This window comes from Dendrobium catenatum, unplaced genomic scaffold (genome assembly GCF_001605985.2).
Source record: "Dendrobium catenatum unplaced genomic scaffold, ASM160598v2 fragScaff_scaffold_412, whole genome shotgun sequence".
Classification (NCBI taxonomy): domain Eukaryota; kingdom Viridiplantae; phylum Streptophyta; class Magnoliopsida; order Asparagales; family Orchidaceae; genus Dendrobium; species Dendrobium catenatum.
Window position 1 is genome coordinate 180,721 of NW_021318874.1, and position 24,461 is coordinate 205,181.

Below are 24,461 nucleotides of genomic sequence, written 5' to 3' on the forward strand. Positions count from 1 at the left end.
CAAAACTTTGTAACTTTGTTTCAATTTAGAAGAAACTGATTGTAATTTGATCGTCCTGACTTGTGGGACGAATCAACTTCTGTTCTTCAAACGAACACTAGTGGAACTACTTCAACTGGGCGTGGCCTCGTGGTTTTTTCCCTCTTTCGGATTTTCAACATAAAAATCTGGGTGTTCATTTTTTTTGTTTCCTGTTTGTGTGTGCTGAATATTTGTACAATGCTTGGACATAAAATTACAAACTCTACTGCCGCGTATATTCTAGCCCGCAATATATATATATATATATATATATATATTACTTAAAAAAACATCACAAATATTTATTTTATACACATTTAAATAATTTCAAGTTGATTAAATTTTGAGTATGTTATATTATATTTTATTTATTTATTTATATATTTTTTCATCAAATCGGCAGCTCCTCTTAAAAATAAATAAATAAATTTTACAATGAAATAGCTCAATAGTCAATAATTTTAATATCTCTGTGCCCTCGCTCGTCCCCTACACTATCTTCATCTCTAACCTAGGCACGGTCGGCGGTCCGATGGCGCCTTCGCCGGAGGATCATCACAAACAGCCTTCTACCGCGCGAACCATAGGCTTCTTCAAAACCTTAGGCCTATTTAATAACATTCCGGAAGCTTCAGAACGAAAAGACTTCTACTCAGACATCATTCGCAGTCTCCTTAAAGTTGACTACATCGATCGCGGCCGCGTCTTTTGCACCCTCAAGGTCAACGCTGCCGTCGTCGTAATCCAATCTGACCCGTCCTTTTTTGTGTGGATTTAACCAATTTCCTTTTCCATTTGCCCCAGTAATTTTGTGCTGAAATTTTTACCGTTTGATCTTCTGGAATGGAGTAGAATATATACAACACGCTACACGGTGGAGCTGTGGCATCTGTGGCGGAGATGGTGGGGCTAGCTTGCGTGCAGACAGTGGCTGGAGATAAGGAGTTCTTCCTTGGGGAGTTCAGCACTGCGTATCTTGCCGCAGCCGGACTTGATGTGAGGAAAACTGTTAGTTTGCTTTTGCTATCTGTTGGCTTGTTTTAGTTTTTGGTTTTGATTATCTTTTTTTTTTTAGTTTAATGGTCGACTGTGGAGATTTTAGTTTCTAGTTCGATTTTGATCTGGAAGGTCCCTTGCGGGGAATGTTCCTTTGTTCCTAATTAAGCGGTGATTTTATTAATTGGGGTTAATAGAGGGAAGCTTTTGCTCTTTTTTTTTTTTTCTTGGGGTGTTTCCTTTTAAGAATATGCTGGCGGTTTAGGAGTGCTATTTTTATTGTTCTTGAGCATCATTGGCTTCCATACAATAGAAGATAAAAACCAGGGTTTTTTAGGTTCGCTTAATTCAATGTAATAACGTTATTTAGATTGCAAGCTATTTTTAGCGACTAAAATAAAAGACAGAAAAAGAAATCTCATAATCAGCATTAATCTTTTTTGATAAAACTATAATTTTCAAATGATATTAAACCAAACAAACTACATTTGATAGATAACACTGTTATCAAAACATAATTTTTATCCGGATAATAATAAAATCCCCATAGTATTGTACCAAGTAACCCCTAGTTTTGAATATTTAGGTTTGTACATTTCTAATTTGATCAACCATTTTAATTTTAGTCGCTAGTGCAGTCTCGATCAAGATTAGAGCTATAAAAGAACTGAATCGAGTTGAGTAGGTGCTTGTTGTTTGTATTTATGCTTGTTTATTATTATCTTGTTTGAGCTAGGTTCAAGCTCAATTTGAGCATTTTTATTTGTGTTCATTATTGGTTCATTTAAAATGATAGTTGTTCTAGTTTGGTTTGTGTTCGGCTCATGTTCAGTTCGTATCATGCTTAACGAGATTTAAACGAGCTGCTCGTATAAAAAATAAACAAGTCTCACCGAACTATTAATGAGCTTTTCTTTTGAGATGTTAATTAGCTTAACAAATGAGACTTTTCGAGCCTACTAACAAACAATTATATCTACCTTATCTAGCTTGTCAATGAACATATCCGACTAGCTTTCTCAAGCTTATAAACTAGCTAGTCTATCAAGCATTTTTGAGCTTAAAAACTAGTAGCTTGCCCAACTCAGAAAATGATACTTTTAACGAACGTGTCTAAATGAGAACTCAAAATAAATAATGTAGCAAATAAGAACATGTACCTCTAATTAATAAATGCTAGAACCGTAGAACGTTTAGTTAGTTTACTTTTATTAATTAATGATTATTATGTTATTAAAATATAATAAAAAAATAATCATATTAGGTTGTTTTAAAAAATTTTAATGAAAAAAGGACCAAAAAAGCCCCTCAACTCTTTGTGATGGATCAAAATAGTCCCCAACTTTTTTTAGGGACTAATTTGGCCTCTCAACTCTTTAAAATAGGATATTTTTTAATCATAAATTCAAATGTTGGAGTTAATGACATTAATTATAAGGGTATTTTGGTCATTTTTAATTAAACATTTATTAAATGTGAAATGTTATATTTTATAAAATATGATTAAATTTTTTTGAAATTAAAATTATTATTAATTTTTATTTATTAAAGAAACGTTTAATAAATTTTTTTAAAAAAATTATAATTACTTGAAAATTATATTGAATAAATGTTTAATTAAAAAATGACCAAAATACGCTTACATTTAATATCATTAACTCCAACATTGAATGTCAGGATAAAATGTCTAATTTTAAAGAGTTGAGGGACCAATTGGTCTCTTAAAAAGATAGGGATCATTTTGGTCCCTCAAAAAGAGTTGAGGATACTTTTGGTCCTTTTCTTTTTTTTTTTAATTAATGATTATTATGCAATTTAAATATTCACATTAGGTTGTTCATTGTTTTTATAATGAGACTTGATCGAGCTCCATATCAAACATTAATCGAGTTTCTTAACATGCTTATTCACATGCTCTCTATCGAACATGAATTGAGTTATTAATGATCTTGATATAAAGCTTCTAATGGGGACATCAGATCGTGGAAGGTTTATCAGAGGCATGGCCGCCGATCTACGGTCACGATCGAGTCATTGTACTTTTGATTTATGTTATGTATTGTTTTAGTTATTTGTCGTTGTATTTATTTTTATGCTATTTTATTTTCCATTGTACTCTTCTAGTAAAGGGATGTCGTATGTAAGCCCCGAGGGCGTTGTTGTCTTTTATTTCTTGAGTCTCATGTAGTAGGCTATTTATAGCCCCTTGTTTTATTTTTCAAGGAATGAATGATTGATTAAAATTTTCCCTTGCATGAGTTCTTGTGAGAGCTTGAGAGTTTGAGTGGTAAATCCCTAGGAGAGGGAACTCGGATCACCCACCAACCTTGGAGACGGCCGGGTTCGTGGTTTTATTTCTCTATCTCCTTTTCCCCCTTCCCCTCTTCCCCTAGCCGCCGGTTTTTGAGTACCCCCAAATCCCTAAGCCGCCGGCCACCTTACTCCCCATCCCCACTCATCGGTTGAGCCCAATACTGCCACCATCCACGGCCAAGCCCCCAACCCGCCAACCCCCTTTGGTTTTCCCCCTCCTTTCCTTTATTTCCTAATATGGATTAAATATATTTAGGATTACATTTGAATTCAAATCCAAGTGATTTGAAATTCAAAATATTTCATAATATACAAAATCTATTTTAGGAAAGTCTTTAAACCTCAATCAAATCAATTTATAATTAATTGGGATTTAAAATTTCCTTTCCTAATTTACATATCCCAATCTAGCAAGCATTAAACAATTGTCAGAAGCCCTCTTTTCCCTCTAGTTGCCGCCGGCCCCCTCTTTGGATTTGGAATAGGAAATCTTTCCTAAAAGCCAATCCATCTCTATAGAAAGATTTCCAAACCTGAGATTTTGCCCCTTGGCCGAAATTTTCAAAGGCCCCACTCTTTAATTGCCTTCCAAATCCTTTAGGATTTGAAAATCAATTCCTAATTCCCCCTCTCTCCAATTTCCACCCCCTCTCTCTTTTGGACTTCTTTGAAAATCTTTACTTATAGCCATGCCTCCTCTAAGAAAGAGTTTAAAGCCTTTCCCTGCTGCTGGCCGAAATTTCCAAAGACTCTCTCATTAATTTTCTTCCACTAAACCCTATCCAAACTCCATACAACATTGAGCCCTCTTCTTCCTAAGAATGCAGCCAGAAATTTCAGCCATTGCCTTACGGAGTACAGACTTGAGTACAACGAGGACGGCTTCGTACGCATTCTTCAGTCAACTTTCTTTGATGTTAATCCGAGGATCGACCACTCCGTTGAAGATTACATAAAACGTATTCTGGACACTTTGGTGGAAGCAATTGAAGAACAACTTGAAGGTGTTGAGTGGAGGATCACCACCGATCCTTGACAAAGGGTTCTACTTTCCCCTTTCATTATATTTCTTGAGTCTAACATTATCTTGTGTTTGATTGTAGTCATGAAGGATGCTTCCTCCTGCTTCTGCTAAGCTTAGTAAACGTACGGTTTTGAGTGTACTTCTTTGTTTACTTATTCTCATTGTTAGATTAGGGATTCTTATTAAAACTAAATATTCTAGCATAATGTTGTTTACTAATTTATTTTGAAAGTTTCAAATCTCTGGTTATGTGATTTAGCCTAAGCGGGCGTGACCACTTTCTTGTTTTAATTCGTTGTTTTAAATGCTAATAGTTTCTTCACTGTTGTTCAAATCAAAAGTTGTGCGAATTCTAAATAAAATCATTGCATCCTTACGTAGTCCTACATCAGCTTCTTATCGAGCATGCTCATGAGCTTTAAAGGATATTGTTGTTAGATCGGTCAATTGGACCGGTTCAGCCGATCCATACGGGATCGGCTTATGGGAAACAAAGGCAGGACATATCCGCCTACTATGCTCGCAGGTCCAATCGCCCGGGTCCAATGGAGTTGTTTAGGAAGGATTTTTTAGGGAGTTAGGGGGGAAATTTGAATGTAGGGACTACTTAGAGATTTCCTTTTTGATTTTATGTATGTATTATTATTTTTTTATTGTATGCATTAAATAGTTTATTTTTCCTAGTGTTAGGGCAGCTTGAATTTGGCTGAAATTTGAGATATCTTAGGTTTTTTTTTGGCTCTAGCGGCGTCTAGAGATTTGGGAGAGATAGATCCTCTTGAATTGAGGATCAACTGTATCTTATTATTATTTTTTCGTTTTATTTGATTCTTACAATAAAATTACTATTTTTTCTGATTTTCATTAGAGTTTGGAGGAAAGTTTTCGCTGTTTTATCAAAGATTGATACGGATTCTTTATAACTTCAAGCGTGTCCTAACAAATTGGTATCAGAGTAGATTTTGGGATTATTTGGGGGATTTTTCCGAGAAAATTAGCGATTGATTGTTAGCCGGAAGGGGGTTGTTTTGGTGTTTTTTGGAATCGAGATTCATATTTTTAGTCCAGCAAAAATCTGGATATCGATGGTGGCCAAGAAAGTAGATGCGTTGGAGGAAATCCTCGAAGAGGAGATTGGTTAAATGAAATATGAAATTTCATATATACATACTTAAGTTTCAGCTTTAAAGAAAGAAGTTTTAGTCATCCATGATAAGATCGATTTAAAATTTTCCACCATGGGGAGATGTTTGAAGAAAGTGCTCGAGGGCCAAAATAAAAAAATGTCGTTGGAGATGAGTGAAGTCACCGACAGTCAAGGAAGTGGAGAGAATTCTAAGCCAATCAGACGAAGGGAGGATCAGGAGGAGGAGATTTCAGAAGAAACAGAAAAAGCTTCCTCTAGAGCCTATTCCTTGGGAGGAGTTTGGTAGAGAGTATGTGGAGAGGTGTGAGGGGGTTAGGCATGAGTGGAAGGGTGTTGAATTTGAAAGAAGAGGGGCTGAATTTGAAAGGAAAAGACTTGATTATGATCGAAGAGGTGTCGAATTTTAAAGGAGAGGGGTTGAATATGATCGAAGGGGTGCTTAATTTGAAGGGAGAAGGTGGGTTTGTGATAAAAGGTTTGGATGCGAGTAGAGGAAGGATGATTGGCATAATTGGGGAGAACCACTCCCTTGGGGAATGATAAATTTTGGAGGAAGCAGTGTTGACGGAGGAGATATGAGAGTGAGGAAACTGAAGATGCCTATTTTTGAGGGAGGAGATACACATGAGTGGATCTACAGGGTAGAAAGATATTTAACTTTCAATAGGTTGACAAACGAGGAGAGACTGACAGCAGCGGGCCTATGTTTAGAAGGGAAGGCTTAGGCCTGGCACCAGTGGAAGGACATGCGGCTACCTATACACAGTTGGAGGGAGTTCAAGGATTGTCTGTTAGAACGATTCCGAACTGACTGAGGAAGAGACTTGTACGAGCAGTTCTTCTCTTTAACACAAGGTGATTCAGTGATATTGTACCGGGAGATATTCGAGTACCTTGTTAGTCAATTGGATCACCTTTATGAGACTGTGTTAGAGGGGAACTTCATGAAATGACTGAAATCAGAGATCTGGGTGGCAGCAATTGTGATGAGGCCTCCTGACTTGGGGGAGGCTATGGAGCTAGCTCAATTGGTGGAGGATCAGAGGCACCTGGAGATAGAAACGGGAGGCAACAGCTCAGTAGGCTTGTATAGGATGACCACTATCTTATTAGCATCCAAGGAGCCAACACTACATAATCTTCGGGGGACTTCAAAGGAAAAGATTGCAGGAGGAAGACCTAGGGACAACTTCAAGAAGCTCATATAAACGGAATTACATGAGAAGAAGGTGAAGGGGCTCTGTTTCAGATGTGACGAGAAGTGTATTTCGGGGCACATGTGTAAGGACTGAACTCTTTAGGTTCTTACCGTTTGTGATGACGAGGGAACGGAGAAAGGTGTTGTCTTTCCACTTTGCGGACAAGGTAGATCTTTCAGAGAGGAATATTGTCGGTCCATACAGGACCGACTTACGAGAAACAGTGGCGGGACATATCAGCCTCCTGTACGGCTGATTCGACCGCCCAGGTCCAAGGGAGCTGTTTAGAAAGGATTTTTGAGGGAGTTAGGAGGGAAATTTGAATGTAGGGAATGTTTAGAGATTTTCTTTTTAATTGTATGCATTAAATAGTTTGTTTTCCTAGGGTTAGGGCATTTTGAATTTGGCTGAAATTTGAGATCTCTTAGGTTTTTTTTGTGCTCTAGTGGCATCTAGAGATTTGGGAGAGATAGATCCTCCTCTCAAATTGAGGATCAACTGGATCTTGTTTTTTTTTCCTCCGTTCTATTTGATTCTTGCAATAAAATTACTGTTTTCCATGGTTTTCATTGGTGTTTGGAGGAAAATTTTCGTTGTTTTATCAAAGATTGATATGGATTCTTGATAACTTCAAGTGTGTCCTAACAATTGTTCATGAGCATGAGTCGAACAAATAGTTGTTCAAGCTTGTTTATTTAACCATCGAGTATTTTAAAAAAAAGTTGAAACTTGTTTGGTTACTTAATCAAACGATAATTAATTAGCTATAATTGAGTCGAGCTATGAGTAGTTTGTTGAACGCTTGGATCATTTACAACACTAATCAAGATGTTATTAAGTTTTTGTTAAGGGAAGCAAGCTTCTATTCTGGGTTTTCTAAAGCTGTCATGTCAGGAACATGCAGGAAATTCATCATTACATTTTTTTCATCTGATTATCTTTAGCTTTCATATAATCATAGATGATTAAAAGTGAATTTTTGTTTATGCTTGAGACTAATTTTTTTTATTAGAGGTCATACTTCTTATTTGCTATGTGTTGAGGATATGCAGAAGGATATAAGATAAGGGAACATTTGGTTGCTTGTAGATAGAATATGTGTTTTGAAAATGATGATTTTGTTCACTACTTTTATTTGTGAAGTCTAAATCATTACATCTGTAGGAGTTTTGATAGGTATGTTGACCTTGAAGCCAATATTGATTTCTAACCGTACCAAAAAAATGTAGTATATTTTATCAATTTTCAAAATATATTTTTCTAATTTCAAACAATGAAATAGGGCCAAAGTTGGTTCTCCTTGTGTCCAATGTGGAATTTTGCCAACGTACTTGCTTTTTTTACATTGTGCGTATCAATATTTGTAAGTGTTGTGTTGAAATTTCCCTTGAATACTGTATGATGGAGATCTTTAACTTTATACTCGTTAGGAGCATTGAGCAAAAAATTTGTCAAAGAAAGTTTTGTTTTTGTTCATTATGCTGTATTTTTATGTTTTTCAGTTATTTGAGAACATGCTTATGATTTGTACTTTTGAGAATGTTATGTATTCTTTATATGATTTTTCTTACCTATTTTTCATTGGAAGCCTGCCATTTATACCATTGTGGAACCTGATTTTTTTGTATTTTATGATCTCTTACCTTGTTCCCTTTTCTCTCTTATTTAATTCCATATTGGTTTTGCGAGTGGGCTTGATTTTAGTTGAATTGACTACAATCGGTTCTAAGATTGCAATGCTAATGGCAATCTTAATGTGGTTTTTGGTGGCTTTATATCAAAAGAAGGCAAGTTATTATTTTAATTGGTGGTCTTCGAAACTGCAATTTTCAAATTTGATTTGAGTGTTGTATACGTTGCATTATATAGTTGCATTAGGAATTCAGACCCATAGACATCTTTGCATCAATTTCATATCAAACCTTGAGGTTCTGCGATATATCATTTATTGGTGCTTAGTATCAGAGCTACATAGCATATTATCACAGGGATGATAATTGATTATTTTTACAAAATCTATTAGCTGAATCTTTAACCAAGGAATCTTATGAGTGAAGTTATCAATCAACTTGAGCAAATTATATATTTGGAAGCCAGTTTATGTTCATGAAAAGAAATTGAAGTTGAATCTAAATAATGACAATCCATTCACTTGAATGTTCACTCAAGTAGTAGACAGGGAAATCATTATGGGAAGACTCATCAAGCTGTTACTTGTGTTCAAACACAAGGTGGTTTGATCAAATATTTTCTTATTTCTGTTGGATTACATCAAGAATGAACCTTAAGCCCATATCGTTTTGCTTTAGTCATGGATGTTCTCATTAGACATTTGCAAGAGGTTGTACCCTGATGTATGCTTTTTGCTGATGATATTCTTCTTGTTGATAAGGGTAGAGATGGAGTTGAAGATAAACTTAGAATTATGGAGGTCAACTTTAAAGTCTAAAGGTTTTTGTTTGAGTAGATCTAAAACCAAATATATAGAGTGTAATTTTAGTATTAATAGATCTAGTGGGGGGATTGTGACTTTGGGCGGTCAAGTCATTAATAAGAGTACACGTTTTAGATATCTTGGGTCTATTGTTTAGAGTGATGGTGAAATAGATGGGGATATTATTAGTAGAATTTAAATTGGATGGTTGAAGTGGAGGAATGCGTCAGACTTATTGTGTGATAGAAAAGTTTCCCTGAAACTTAAGAGAAAATTCTATAAGATGGTGGTGAGACCTGCAATGCTTTATGGTGCAGAATGTTGGCCATTAAAAGCAAAACATAATATTAAGTTGAGTGTCTCAGAGATGAGGATGCTCAGATGGATGAGTGACTTTACTCTTAGAGATAGGATATTAAACGAGCATATACGTGAAAAGGTTGGAGTAGCTCCAGTGGAATATCAGATTAGAAAGTCACCTTTGATCGTTTGGTCACATAGAACAGCAGCCTTCCGATGACCCGGTTAGGAGAGTAGATGTATTAGATTCGGCTTATGTTAAGAAAAGTAGGGGTAGACCTAAAAAGACTTTGTTAGAAAATATTAGAAATAACTTTTTTTTATTAGATTTAAATGAGAATTTGACTCTTAACAGGGCATAATGGAGATTAATAATTCATGTAGCTGACCCAACGTACTGGGATAAAAACTTGATGTTTTTGTTGTTGTTGTTGTTGTTTGTGAGATGTGCCTATGAGAATGGGATATATTCTTATTATATGATTTTCCTTGTCTTGTTTACTTCTTAGTTTTTTTGTTGATATTCTATTGGCTTGTGTTCCTATGGGTAGCTATAAGTGGATTATTTAATTTTACATGCCATTGGTTTGCAGTTTTATAGTCTTCAATTCCTGTTGTTTAGCGGCTGCAGTGTTTAAGTGACTTCTGCATCTTTACGGTTCTATAACTTGTCTATCTGGTAGTTATTTTTGGTGTGCCACTTTGGCTTTATGTGTAACTTACTCACCCGTTCATTGACGGCGCTATTAGACAATGCATTCAGTATCTAAATTTTGTTGGCCTTTACCATGCTCAGTTCCATATGACTTCGTTGATTTGAAGTGAACCGACCTTGAGGTAGATGACCTTAGGGATTAATGCTTATACATTTCAAATTTAAGGAATGTAAAGGAACTTTTTGCTTGATAAAATTTTCAGTTTTCTTCCAATCTTGTATATTTGGTTGGATTTTTTATTCCTTCAAGATGGTATAAGGGTGACTGAATATTTTTTTTTTAAAAGAAATATTCTTCTTGCATCAGCATGAGCCCTAATTTTTTTCCTTTGGTGATCTCTTATGTAATTCTCTTTTCTTCTATTTAATTCAATATTGGTTTTTGTTGGCTATAATTGATTTTGCACTTGTTAATTGCAATCTCAATGTGAGCTTTGGGTTGCTTTAAAATTTTTACTTAGTTTTTTTATTTGGTTGATTATGAAATTATCTTTTGGTGTGGAGTTGTCGTATTTTTGGGTTTACATCAATTGGTGGTCTTTGGAACTACAAATTTCAATTCCTATTTGAGTTTATTATATATTGCATCATAGATTTGCATTATGAACTCTAGGCTGAAGAGATTTTTTTTGCATCCGGGTAGACGATCCTCCAACAAAAAACGAAGCTTCAAATATGCTAGCTTACGATTAAACTAATGCCTCTTAATTGCTGTTAAACTAGCAAAGGATATAAACCACTTAGGCCCATAGTTTAAATTTGTGCAATTCGAGGCATGCCTTTGCACAATTTCCTCCAAAATAGCCTAAAAGCCTAAGCAATTCTCAGGCATCATGAGACGTACGCCTCAGGCGGCCTCACAAGCGTTATTGTGCAATTTGCATTGAGGCGTATGCCTCTAATATGGGGTCCCACTTACTTAAAAAACTTTTTAATTCTTCCTTATAACCTACCCGACCGAAGCACCATTTACCCGACGGAAGATGTGAACCGAAGCCGCGTAGGAAGCACGCAGACGTCCGATCAGGCTCTCTTGCACGTTTTCGCCGCCTCTCGCCGGTGAGTCCTTTGTTTCTGCCGCCCCTCTACATCACTTCTTCAAGTGTTCTTAGGTTTTTTTTTTTAAGTTTAGTGTTTGATTTTTCAACTTATAGGAAAGCTAAGGTTTTAATTTTTTTGAGTTTTTGTGTTTTATTTTGCATTTGTGCTTTAGGAAACATGGTTAGGGGCAAGGAAAAGATAAATACGTCATTGCGGCGTGACCCTTCTTAGAAATACAGTGTGCAAGTTGATGTAGGAGGCAGCGAGAATACATGTGTATTTAAAATGTAATTTTTGTGATAAGGTAGTGAAGGGAGGAGTAACTCGCATGAAGGAACATTTATCCAGCTCACATAAGAATGTAGCACCTTATGCAAATGTTCTGGATAAGGTGGAGGAAATTACAGCTTATATGAAAAAGAGTACCATTGCCAAACATTTACAATATAAGCAATTTGATGAAAGAGTCGAAGATGATGCTTATTTCGGGAGCCAGAGTGGAAAGAGCTCTTCCTCCACTATACATTATAGAGGTGCACGGGGTCCTATGGACCAGTATATGACTAATCCAGGAGAGGATAGAGGACAAGCACAGATGATGCCTACGGCTGATAGCAGAGAGGGTCGACGACAGGTTTACATGAATATTGACAGATTTTTTTTTTTTTGAGAATGTCATACCATTTATTGTTGAGACATCGCCGACCTACTTCAATATGCTGCTGTCTGTAGGATTGTATGGGAGAGGGTTGAAGGCACCTTCTATGTACGAGTTGTAAACATGGATTTTGAAGGAGCTGCAGAACACAGAACAGAGCATTGATGAGATTAAACAAACATCGATTGAGACAGGTGTTACCATTATGTCAGATGGATGGTCTGATATGAAGAGAAGGAGCTTGATTAATATCTTTGTCAACAATCCCTACCGCATGATGTTTTTACGATTAGTTGAAGCTTCAGGTTGAGTTTTGGGCCTCACTTGTTCTTCTTATGGATGTGAGCGAAGCTGGAGTACATATATTCAAGTGCAAACAAAGCGAATAAATCGACTTTCAACACTCAGAATGAACTTCCTTGTGTATATTATGCTCAACAAGAGGTTGAGAGATAGGAGGTTGAGGAACAAGGGGTTGAAGGATGATGAGGACTCGTTGGTGTATGATGATGTGGCATCTGATAATGAGTGGTTCATAGATGATGAGACAGATTTGCTATTATCAGACCTTCAGTTAGAGGATATAAGTGTGGACTTGAGGGGCGAAACAGATCAAATGGGCACATCCACTAGTACCACACCACACACATTCACTAGTTCTGCAGCACAACAACCAAATAAAGGTATTCCGCAACTTCTTATATGCTATTACGTTATATTTATATCAAGTGTGCAATTAACATGATAATAATCATTCTTATTGAACAAGGAAGAGAAAAGTGAGTCACATTGAAGATGATGAAGATATGACATTTATAGATACAATTGAAGAAGAAGATTCCCTTGAAGACCCATTCAGTGATGGGACATAATTGGATTTTATATGTTCTTTCTTATTTGTACTTTGAGAGTTTTGATAGATTAATATTTTGTGATTATGTAATTTGGGACATGATTTTATTGCATCTATTTTTTTACTTTCCACTAATTTTACTTATCATTTAAATGTTTTTATTATATGATAGAATCTTACTATTATTTATTTGCTAAAACTCTTAAATTCTCATTTACACAATTTTTCGTCCGTAAGGCTTACGCCTCACACTGCCTCAAGGCAAGCCTTACCTCACGGACGAAAAACGCCTCGAGACTTATTTACACAATTTTAAACCTTGCTTAGGCCCTTGTGATATCCATGACATTTTGTTGTTTGTTGTGATATTTATTCTTTTTAAATTGAAATTACTATGATGCCTATAATATCTTCCATTTTATCACATAATATTTTTGAGGCACTTCTTTATTTTAACCATACAATCATAACTCTAGAAGTTATATCATCATTTATACGCTTCATTCTTTTGACCATTCTTTCGTTTATAGGGGTGATTTCAAGTTGAGTCCAAGCACATCTAGGGCGCAACTCAAAATTGAATCATTTGACTAGTGTCCAGTTAAAATAGAGGCAAAAATGATCAATTTTGAGACGTGAGAATTCAATATACTATAAAACAAGTTACATAGGTGTATAAATAAAAGGTGTTATGTGTGGAATCTGATTGTGTTGATCAATCTGGTTGTTCAATTGCCTCAAACCTCAAGTTTCGTCTTGCTCATTAGGGGGTGCGGTGGGTTTACCCCCTGCTTAGGTTCGGGTGCAGCCGTTGCGTTGCATACCCAAGCGCCCCGATACTGTGTTCCAGAGCGCCCCAACATTTAAAGATAGAGAGCAAAGAATTGTAGTGGTCGAGATATGGCGCCGCAGCGGGTCAAGACAAAGATTGAGAGCCGCAACGCTGAGTGTTTGAGCGCTGCAGCATTGTCAAATAGAGATTGGGCGTCACAATGCCCCAAACTAGCGCCGCAGCGCTGTGAGGCGGACTAGACGGTTTTCTTCTCGTTTTTTGAAAGGTTGCGTCTCTTGGAGTTATTTTACTTGCCTTTTTCTTGTATTTTTAGTTAGGATAGGTGTAAGAACAGTGTATGTGAGAAGAGAAGCAAGAAGAGAGTGAGATAAAAGAGAGAGATGCACTCATTTCTCTCAATTTTTATAGTGAATTTTTTATTGTGGTGTGGCTCCTTAGTTTTTTTCCCCCTATTTTGAGTTTTTCTACGTTAAATCTTGGTGTCCTTTACATTTTCATTACTTTTACTTTCTTGCTTTTTTCATCATTGTGGTGGAGTACTCATCTATTCCCCAACAAAAGGGGCATAAACAAATCTTCTTCCCTAAATTCAATTAGGATTTACGGTCACGTACTCATCCATCGGATCATATGAACTGATGATTTCTTTGTGTAAGATTCTTTCAATTGTTCTTCATTCTTTCTATTGTAAAATACGAAATAGTTGAGATATTTATATTTCTGGAATACCTTTCGGAGAGTGGATTTCATTGTCCTTAGAGGGTGTTAGCATTCACCTGTCATTTGGTGCTTGACAGTCTTCCCATCAGTGTGAATTTATGAACTTACAAAAGTCTACCCATAACCCATATAGATGCGCTGCTCTGTCAGTTCTGATGGTGCTAACACTTTTGATATCTAAATGAGGTTGCAGATTTGAATCAGTCGCTAGGTGGAGCACTATTTGCCTTACTGGGGACCTATTAATTCCTGTACCTGCTGTCTTATATATTGGTATCATATTAGGTCATTGGAAATCCAAGCTGCTTATTTAACCGTTGTGGTAAGTTTCCTCGGCCCACCAAGAGATGTGAATGAGTCAACCTGAGCTTGACTCTCACTTGACTTATACTAGACACGACTAGTTTTCCATGTTGAACTTAGTTCGAGGTCATTAGTAAAGCTGGAGCTCAAACTCATTTGCGAACTTAATAAGTAGCTCGTCAAGCTCCAAAGGGGAGCATAATTTATAAAAGCTATTTTTTTTTTCTACAGGAGCTTTATAAAACAGTAAGAAAATCATCCTTGCTGCTTCATGTTATCAACAGCTAAAAGCGACTTAGGTTTCATTTGGGACGACTTTCTTATTGCTTCTTAAAGCAGCTTTTTAGTAGAAAAAATTAAAAATTTTGTACGAAAAAGATGCTTTAAGAAGCATTAAGAAAGTCGTTTCAAACAAGAGAAATTATTCAGTTCGCACACCTGACAGAGAGAATCATCCGGATCTCTCTGTCTACAGTAAAAAGCAGTCAAAGCGCAGTTAGTGTAGCAGCTGTTCTTTGATTGCGCTTTTGACTGTGGACAGAGCTAGAGAAATTCGGATGATTCTCTCTGTCCGGTATTCGTACCTAATAATTTGCCGCCAAACAAAGCCTTAAACACTACTGTTAATGTAATGAAATGGAATTTTCGCCTGATGTTAACAACTTCATTAGTTTTCCACCGTCTTATTTATTTACATAACCCATTATTTATTTATTTTTTTCTCTGTGGCAGACTGAGGTCGAAGTTGAGGGAAGCATCCTGAGGCAGGGGAGAAGTGTTGTTGTTACTAACATTGACTTTAGAATAAAGGAATCTAAGAAGCTGGCTTACACCGCACGTGCAACTTACTACATAATGCCTGCTGCCAGTCTCTGAATAGTCTAATTCTTTCTCAATTTTCCAAATATTTTCACAAGTTGAATATATTTATTTAAAATAAAAATATATCAGGATGAGCTTCACAATACTTCGATCTATTTTCGAATCAGTGCATTGTAATTTTTTCATATATTGCATTCATCTCAAAGAATATATTAATCGGATTTGTAGAAATTATTGTGTACGCAATCCAAACGCAGAATAAGGTTTGGATTATGTGTATTTACTGTTTATTTTACTGCGTATTTTTTGATACATAATTTTTTCTTGGCAAATAGCAACAAATAAATAATACTCATAAATATTCGCTAAATACATAATAAATACTCAAAAAAATACGTAAAAAATTATGTATAAAAAAATATGCAGTAAAATAAACAGTAAATACGCAGCATAAGTTGTATTGCGTAGACAATAATTTCTCTCGGATTTGAGGTTCATATAAGAAGATAAGGATAAAGAGACGTCATTACTCGTTAGGATGACATATAAAAGCATTTTCATTTTTTTTATTTGCAAAAATATCCTCTGGCCAACGCCTTGTGTACTATGTTCTTTAATAACTAATTAATGTGAATTCATGTAGTAAAAAAACTAGGGTTTAGGGTGATAGAATAAAAAATATGTAAGATATTTAAATTATTTCAGATTTATTTTAGTATTTTTTAAACAAATATTTTTTTTAATATTTATGTTATCTTTTTTTTTTAATGTTTTAAAAGGTGAAAAGATAATTCCGATTAGTAGGTGTGAAAAAAAAGACCCAATTCATTTGGCTTTGGGTTGATCTATTTAAGAAAGGGGTCGGGTTTAGAAGTTATCTTTTTGATGGAAGATTATATTTTTTACTCCCTTATATATTTTACAAACCTATCCATCATACCAAGGAGATAACAAAGAAGAAAAAAAGATAATTAAATAAATTATTTTAGCCTTTTTGAAATAAATAATTAGGTATTGATCAGATATTAGGCCGACAGATCTATAATATAATGAATAACGATGGGATCTGGATATGAGCGATGATCAAGCAATACAATTGGAAATGGTCAAATTTGAGGTATGAAAGTCAAGAAGAAAAATAAGAAAAGTTGATACGGAGATGAGACGCAAAACAATGATAAGGCTTATCAAAAGCACTATTATACCCACCACGGGTTGTCTTGGTGGTGAAGAGCTGGCTGGCCATAGGCCAGGTCCCGAGTTCGAATCCCATGGCAATTCAGGCAAAGCCTTAAGTGTTGGCCCGGATGAGTATGGGGTGGGTTGTCCGTTAGGTCGACCGGGGAGATTAGTGGCCGAAGGCTGATACTCCCTGTCCCAAAAAAATAAAAAAAAAATAAAGCACTATTATTATGAATCTATTATCAAAATGAAGAAGATAAAAATGAGAAAAATATGATAACCGGGTAACTTAGAGCTTTCCCAACTCACACAAACATATTAGGGAACAATAAGGGCAAATTAATGGTGCCAATAACTCCATAAATTCACCTGAGGAAAAAAAGTAAAATAAGTCATAGCTTAATTCCTTTATTTGCATATCCTAATACTCCATGCAAGAAAATATTTATGAAAACATAAAAAGATTTAAAAAAAAAACTCTTAAACTACCTATTAACCCTTAATTCTCATTACTTCGATTTAAACTACAATAACTTGCAAAAACCTATTTATCCATTTCTAATCTACTCATTACATTTAATCAACCATAACATATATCCTAGGGTTTTCTCTTCTGCTGTTATTGGGTTTTCTATCTCGGCAGTGTTGGCCACCACTACCGCTTAGCTGCTTATTTCAGGGAAGCATTATTTTTTTTTCTCCATTTCATTTTCTCTATTTTGATAGTTTTTCATTTTTTTTCTCCCGATTTGTCCACCTCTAGTCCTCGGTGGTCATAATGGCAGTGATCTTCTGAATGATCCTAATTTTTTGGATGGGTTGAAGAAATATCACTAGTTTCGAGATGTTCTCTCTGGTTTTCCCTCTGATGCAATTTTCCTGAGCTAAAAATGACTTCTTTTCATTGTTTACCCGCTTTGTGGATTTCAGAGGAGGTCCTTGCGCTTGTGGCTCCTCTTAAATTTGTGTTGGTTGGCAAAATTTTCCTTCTTGTCATCAAAATCTTGACTCTATTCGTAGATTTTTTTTTTTCAATCTCAAGCTCATTGAAAAGTTTTCTATTACCTTGCTTAATTCATCGCATATCTTGGTTAAGATGGTTAACGATCTGGACTATATTAGAGTTTTTTGTCAGAGATCTTACTTTGTTAACAAATGCTATATGAAATTGATCAAATTGTCTCCTTTATTTGACATTGGTGTTGAGTCACGTGTTATTCATATTTAGATTTCATTCCCTAACTTGAGGCCACATTTCTTCTCTCCTCGAATCCTTCTCTCCCTCAGTTCGATGTTCGGTCGTTAGTTATAAGTCAACAATGCCACCTCTGTTGGATCTGGCCACTCTGTTGCTCGTGTTTTGGTTGATCTTGATATTACTAAAATAATTCTCTGATAAAGTGTGGTTTGGTTCTAAAAAGTTTGGGTACATTCAACATGCGAGATGGAGATTTTTCCGCCTTTTTGTATTCACTGTAAATGTATTGGGCATTTGTGGGGTGATTGTCGTCCCTTGTCTTCTATCCCGGTGAATGTTACTAGTAATACTCATAATATTGTTATACCTAACGAGAATGCTACTGATGTTAAGGAAACTTTAGATAATTTGAAACTGGTATGCTAATTTTGTTGGGAATGCAGATGCTATTTTGAAAACTGTGGATAATTTAGATGTACCTCTTATGCCGGCATTGGTAGTTATTGGGGATAATTGCATCGAAACTACGTACTAATGCTGTGGATATTGGTACTTGTGTTATTGAAATAGAGGATGATGTTGTTGTTCATGCTATGGAGTAAGCTGTTCCTTCGAATAATATTCTGCCTTGGCTATTGCTTACGATAATAGAGATGGTGTTAATGATAGTTTGGATGTCAATAATTATAGGGTTATCCTTATATCTACTCCCAACATGTCTTCTAATGTTACTGATGGTGATGATGTTGATTCTGCTATTGATGATTTTAATGATAACTCTGTTCCTCGCAACTTGGAACCTGGGGAGTGCTCTTTGGGGGATTTGGCCATGCCTATTGATGGCCCCTCTAATGGGATTGATGATGTTTCTCTTGTGCCTTCTTCGAATACGACTTTGTTGCCTAATTTTTTCAAACGGAATGTATTTGATGTTCCGGTTTCTATTCTTTCTAAGGATACTTCGAATGCTCACTTGTTGTTGAATATGAAGGATTCTTATTTGGATCAATCTGATTTGTTTGATGGGTCTACTTCCTCACCTTGCGGGGGTGTTGGAGAAGTTTTGGGTGACCCCGTAGATGAGTTTCATATCATGTATAGTTTGAATGTTGGGTGTATCGTTAAAAAATCATTTTCTCATGGTGGTGGCAAGAGGTGTGGGAGGAAATCTTAGAAGAAGTAATTGGTTTTTTTTATTGTTTGTCTATTGCTATTCGTCTTATTATGTCAGTTCTGCCCTTGGTGTTTGGTGGCTGGGTTGTTTTTGGTATTTGTTTTTTTTTTGTATTTACTACTGGTCCTTCTCTGTCTATTCTTGGCGTTGCTTCGTTTGGTGCTCATTGTTATTCTTGATTTTTGTTAGCTCTTCCCTCCTGTCTTTGTGTGTGTGCGTGGTCTTCTGGTTGTTTATTGTTGATGTTCTTTTTGTTGGTCGACTATTGGGTTGTTAGTTGGTTTGTTGGCAGTTGGGTTATTGGTTTGTTAGTTATTGGGTGGTTTGTGTCCTTTTACTTTTGCATATTCCTTTAGTTATTTACTTGCAGGTTCTTGGTTGTTGGCTTATCTAGCTGCTTATGAGGAACTGAGAATCTTTCTACTGCCTTTTGGAGTTGTCTGTCATTTTGTTTGCTTAGTTTAGCTATTTTATTTCATGTTGCTTATCTCTGTAATAGGTAGAATCATTGGATCGCAGGTTTTATTTCAAAAATTGTATTTTTAGAAAAATGAATGATCTTTAAGGACTTGTAATTTATTTATTTTATTAATGTGTAGGCCCCTAGTGGGTTTTATATATTAAAAAAAAATCAACAAAGCCTAACATTAAAGAGAAGATGTAACAATTTTGAATAATCTTTAAGTCCCATTATGAAGATTAGTTAGAAGGGACCAACAAGAAAGGTTCTGATAAATCTAATCTCCCTTTTAAAACCCACTAGGTGGGCGTTTGGCCATGTCTATCTCATTGATTCAGCCTTCATTTTCCGTTGATTTTTTTTACTGATTCTTAAAACAGTTTTTTACTATAAAAATTTTAATTTTTACTATAAATTTATTTTAAAAACAGTAAGAAAATCATCCCAAACGAAACTTCATATGATTGGATGACTTAAATTTTCATAATTTATTTTATTTCATAATCAAAATAATAATACATAAAGATATTATATATATATATATAGGGCTATTTTGGGTATTCTCTTAAAAGTGAAAAAAGAAAATATCTGACGGTCCACATGGCAAAAGATATTTTTAGTCTATGAATATATGTTATCGGGTCATATTATTTATTTTTATTTCATGCATTATATATTATTTTTAATATTATTGAATTATTAAAAAGTAAATTAGAATAATAGACAAATAAAACTAAACTATTTCTTAATCATCTTATAATCATACTAAAAAGCATATTGTGGATATCTAATTGTTAAGTTGTAATATGGGATTAATTATAAGAAGGTATAATATATGATGCATAAAGTAAAATAAAAAAAATACCATAAAAATATTTTTACTTTTGTACAAGATATTTGGATTCAAATTTTTTTTTTTTCATTTTGTTTCCGTAATTTTATTTTAATTGGAGCATTATTTTTTTTTTTATTTAAAATTGGTAAGCAAAGTTTCATTTGGGAGAGTTTTTTTATTTCTTTTAAAGCTAATTTAAAAAAAATTGTAATAAAAATTTTAGACTAAAAAGTAACTTTAAAAGTATTAAAAAAAAATTGTCTCAAATGAAGTCATAATATGAGCATCCCAACATGGTCTACTTTATAATGAAAAGCTTTCAAATGACTTTGATAAAATTAAGCTATAATTCATAATTTTTCTCTCATAATATCCGAATTTCGAATGAGAAATTAGGGTTGCATTTTAGTTCAATTTTATAAATAAATGAGTTAATTATTGATAAAAAATTAGCTCGTTAATAAATCAATTTAGTTGTATGTATTCTGTTTAGAGTTTAATGAAATCGATCATAATAATATCTCTCATGAATCATATATTCATGCATTGACGTCCTTCCTTCTCCCTTCAATCATTTTCGAGTGAGCTCATGTTATGATTTCCTTATCTCCTCTCGATATCTCGAACTCATGATTGGAGCTCAGGTTTGAGAACATATGGATGAGCCGAGCTCGAGCTCAAGCCGACTATTGAGCAAGCAAGTGGAACTCTTGCTAACCCTAGCTCGAGCTCTACTCACTCATTCACACCCCAAACTTGTACCTTTAAAATTATAAATCCCTTATCCTCTCTAAATAATAATAATAATAATAACTCTTTAGCCTACTCATATTTCGAATTCTCATTTGACATTGAAAAACTTAATTGCTTATTTAACTTTAAACCTTGAAATTATCAATTACAAGAGAAATTATTATGTGTGGAGTCCGAATGGGAAGAACCATCCGTATTTGCTGCGTATTTATAAATACTCACCTGTGAGTATTTACTTATTTGTTACATGTTTACTGAGAATTTACAAATACACAACCACTCAATAAATGTACAGCAATTCAGACGTTTCTTCACATTCAAACTCCTCATAGAATAATTTCTCCAATTACTAATAGCCTCTCATGAGATTATCTTCTATCACTAATTAATGAGGAAGTGGGGTTTAATCATTTAAAATTTTTCATGCTTCATTTAATTGCTTGTCTAAGATGTTATATTTGTAAAAATCTCTCTTTTTTAATTCAAATATTTGGTTATTAATATATTATATTATCACTAATTTTATTTTTTATTTACTTCATCGAACAGTTCGATGTGGACGTCCATAAACCAAATTTTAATTTATCCTCCATAAAAAAGAAGAAGATATTTTTATTTTTTAAAGTTTCGAAGCTTCACTATGACTCATTTTTTGCATTGTTAATTCTCACCGACTTTGATAGCTAGATATTTTTGCCACTTGCTTTTTCGAATAATTAAAAGTTTTATTTTTCTTTTAAAAACAAAAGTCCATAATTTTAATATTTTTTATTAAATTTTAATAAAAGTATCTGAATTTTAATTTAATAAGAGTCTAAATTAAAATTTTCTACAGATATTTGCGTTTGTACCCAAAAAGTTAAAGATTTAGGAGATTAAAGTAAGGTAATTTCATTATTAATAAATCAAACTTTAAAATTTATTTAAAATAAATTTAATAGTTTTGAGATTAATTTAAATTAATTTTCTTTCAGAATATTGAAAGAACATTTCTTATAATTTTGGGCATTTGCTTGAAATGCACATATTTTTTTTTTTAATTTTTAACTTGAGTATCAAAATATAAATTTAATATAATTTTTTTTTAAATTTTAAGACATTAATAAACTTTTTAAAAATTTTAGGAACTAAATTAGTTAATAAATAATTACAAAATCAAAGTTTAAGATTAGTTTTGAGTAATTGTCTTCATTGTTCTGTTTAATTGGTATACATAAATGGCAAACCTCAGGCCAAGCAAGAAAAAAATTTTGGGTTATTAGACAAATCTTTGATTTTTTTTAATAGAATAATATGTAAATAATAATTTTTTATAGGCATTTTCATCGTTTCGTTGTTATTTTTTTTTTTGGGAAATTTTGGGCAGAGGCCCGTATATTAATCAAGACTAAAACGGTTACAAAAGAAATGCAGCTTCAAAACTGAAGCAAGCTCAATAAGAGCACAAAAAGGAACAAAATAAATTACATCCATAGAGACAAAAAGAAGAGCCGGATGCAGGCCAAAAAAGCAGCCTACAAGCCACTAACGTCAGCACTGGATTCCTGAAATTATCCAAGAAGCAATAAATCAGTGTTAGCTGCCAAAAAGAAATTCAGAAGAAAAGGAGGCCAAGGACTCAGATTAATTGCTCGATCTACCAAACGAATAACCCTGGTTGCCCGAAGGCCATCCAAGGGGCCTGCTAACGGGTACATCATTGTCCAAGGCCAAATTACCCGCAGGCAACAAGCGTGCCCCCAGCAGCTGGAATAATCACATCTAACATGAACCGAATTGCCCAAGATTAAAGAAGTTCCAGCAAAGCGTAGTAGTCCTTCCATTTCTTAATTTTCACATGAATCGCTTTGTTAATAAGAAGAGCAGTAGTAATGGAGCTGCTGCTAACATTCCCAAATCTCCTGTTGTTACGTTCTTTCCAAATAAAGTAGGTGCAGGCATTAGAGATGAGAAGATAAAATTCTTTTAGCTGACCATTAGAAGAGTAATATTCACCAATCCATTCCAATAAGTGCAGCAATGACGGTCTAATCAGCAAGCCATTAGCTAAAGGCAGAAGGCGAGAGATAATAGAATAGGAGTAAGAGCATTCAAAAAACAAGTGGGAAGTAGAAAGTAGAAAGTAGATTCAAAATATAGAAATTTACCGTTATTACTAATTTACATCGTTTCTTTGTTATTACTAATTTACTATTAATTAATATGACAAAGGTTAAAAAAAAAATCAAAGATATAGAAATTTACTTTTATCGTTATTACTAATTTACTTTTTTTTTAATCAAAAAAAAGAAAAAAAACTTTTATTTTGCATTAAAAAAGTAGTCAATCACTATTATATTTAAAAATAATATTAAAATGATTGATGTTGTTATAATTGAAAAATAATTAAGTGATATAGTTTGTAATATTTTTTAATTAATCGTCTGAAACAATGGGCTGGACCGCTGGAGAAGTGTTCAAAGAGATATGCTTGATTTGACTTCTCCAACTGTATTAAATTAATAAATTAGATATTTTGAGGGAATGAGTTTATTTAGACAAATATTGAAGATGATGCACTTCAAAATTGATTTAAACTATTTAGAATTTGATTTGAACCTAATTTCAAATATGATTCGAATCTAATTTGAACTAAGAGTGGAACCATATTTGAGGCACGAAAGAGAGGTGGCTTAACATTGTGTGAGGGATTGTGCGAGGAATAGTGCGACGCACTCATCATATTAAGGAGGGCAAATTATTAGGTGCCGATACTGGACGGAGAGAACCGTCCTATAGTGAAAGCGTAGTCAAAGTGCAGCTGCTACTGTAACTGCTAAACTGCACTTTGACTGTGCTTTCACTACAGATAGAGAGAAAATCAGACGGTTCTTTCCGTCCGGTGTCCGCACCTAATAATTTCTCGTTAAAGAGAGGAGGCGTGCTCATGTTAGCATGTGGCCAATACTAATTTGGAGGTAAGGGCATGAGTGTGTTGCTAATTCGATGATAGGTTAATGTCTCGCCCATACAACATGTGGCATTAGCTAGCTGCATCTCACCTTCAAGTTTGTTCGTTGTGACCTCGACAAATCGTTGGTAAACAATTGTGTAACACATGTTACTTATGACAATTTCGTAACTATGAGAGTTTAAAATACATAACCAAACTATAACAACACTAATTGTTGCATCCTGGAGTATTCACGTAAGAAGAGAAATATAAAGTTTAACATCTTAACTTTGTACGAATATCTATCACACACAAAGATGAAAAGAGGGGGTGAGTCATTTATAGGGACACCAATATTTTGGGTGAAAACCCCCTGAAAAGGAGAAAAAATCATAGGGCCTAGCGCACTTTGAATGAATCAACTAGTATTTGCAGTTGATTACAAATGAGGCCCTTAATTGGGGGAATGCCTTAGCTTGATGTACATCCTATAGAGTACATTGCATGATGGGAATACAAAAAATTAATGTTGATGTGTTTGTTTGGTCGGAATGACCATAGTCAGCGGGCGACTGAGGTTAGAAGGAC

The 24,461-nt window shown here is 34.5% G+C and overlaps 1 protein-coding gene across 5 annotated transcripts; it reads left to right on the forward strand.

The window, feature by feature from the left end:
* Positions 1-452: 452 nt before the first annotated feature.
* On the forward strand, positions 453-15,610 carry LOC110092727 (acyl-coenzyme A thioesterase 13). Of its 5 annotated transcripts, none has more exons than XM_020817386.2 (3): positions 453-787; positions 874-1,029; positions 15,250-15,610. In XM_020817386.2, exons 1-3 carry the CDS (start codon positions 554-556, stop codon positions 15,391-15,393), a joined length of 534 nt encoding a protein of 177 aa, XP_020673045.1. In that variant the 5' UTR covers positions 453-553; the 3' UTR covers positions 15,394-15,610. The 5 variants fall into 5 exon arrangements, with proteins under 5 accessions (XP_020673045.1, XP_020673049.1, XP_020673046.1 ...); XM_020817390.2 differs by having other exon boundaries at positions 453-742; XM_020817387.2 differs by having other exon boundaries at positions 455-787; positions 874-1,017.
* The last annotated feature ends 8,851 nt before the right edge of the window (positions 15,611-24,461 follow it).

Bases quoted from the DNA above. Each gene is read 5' to 3' on its own strand.
- LOC110092727 (XM_020817386.2), top strand. From the start codon at position 554: ATGGCGCCTTCGCCGGAGGATCATCACAAACAGCCTTCTACCGCGCGA. The intron at 788-873 runs GTGTGGATTTAA...GGAATGGAGTAG, and splicing joins AATCTGACCCGTCCTTTTTT to AATATATACAACACGCTACA. The intron at 1,030-15,249 runs GTTAGTTTGCTT...TCTCTGTGGCAG, and splicing joins GACTTGATGTGAGGAAAACT to ACTGAGGTCGAAGTTGAGGG.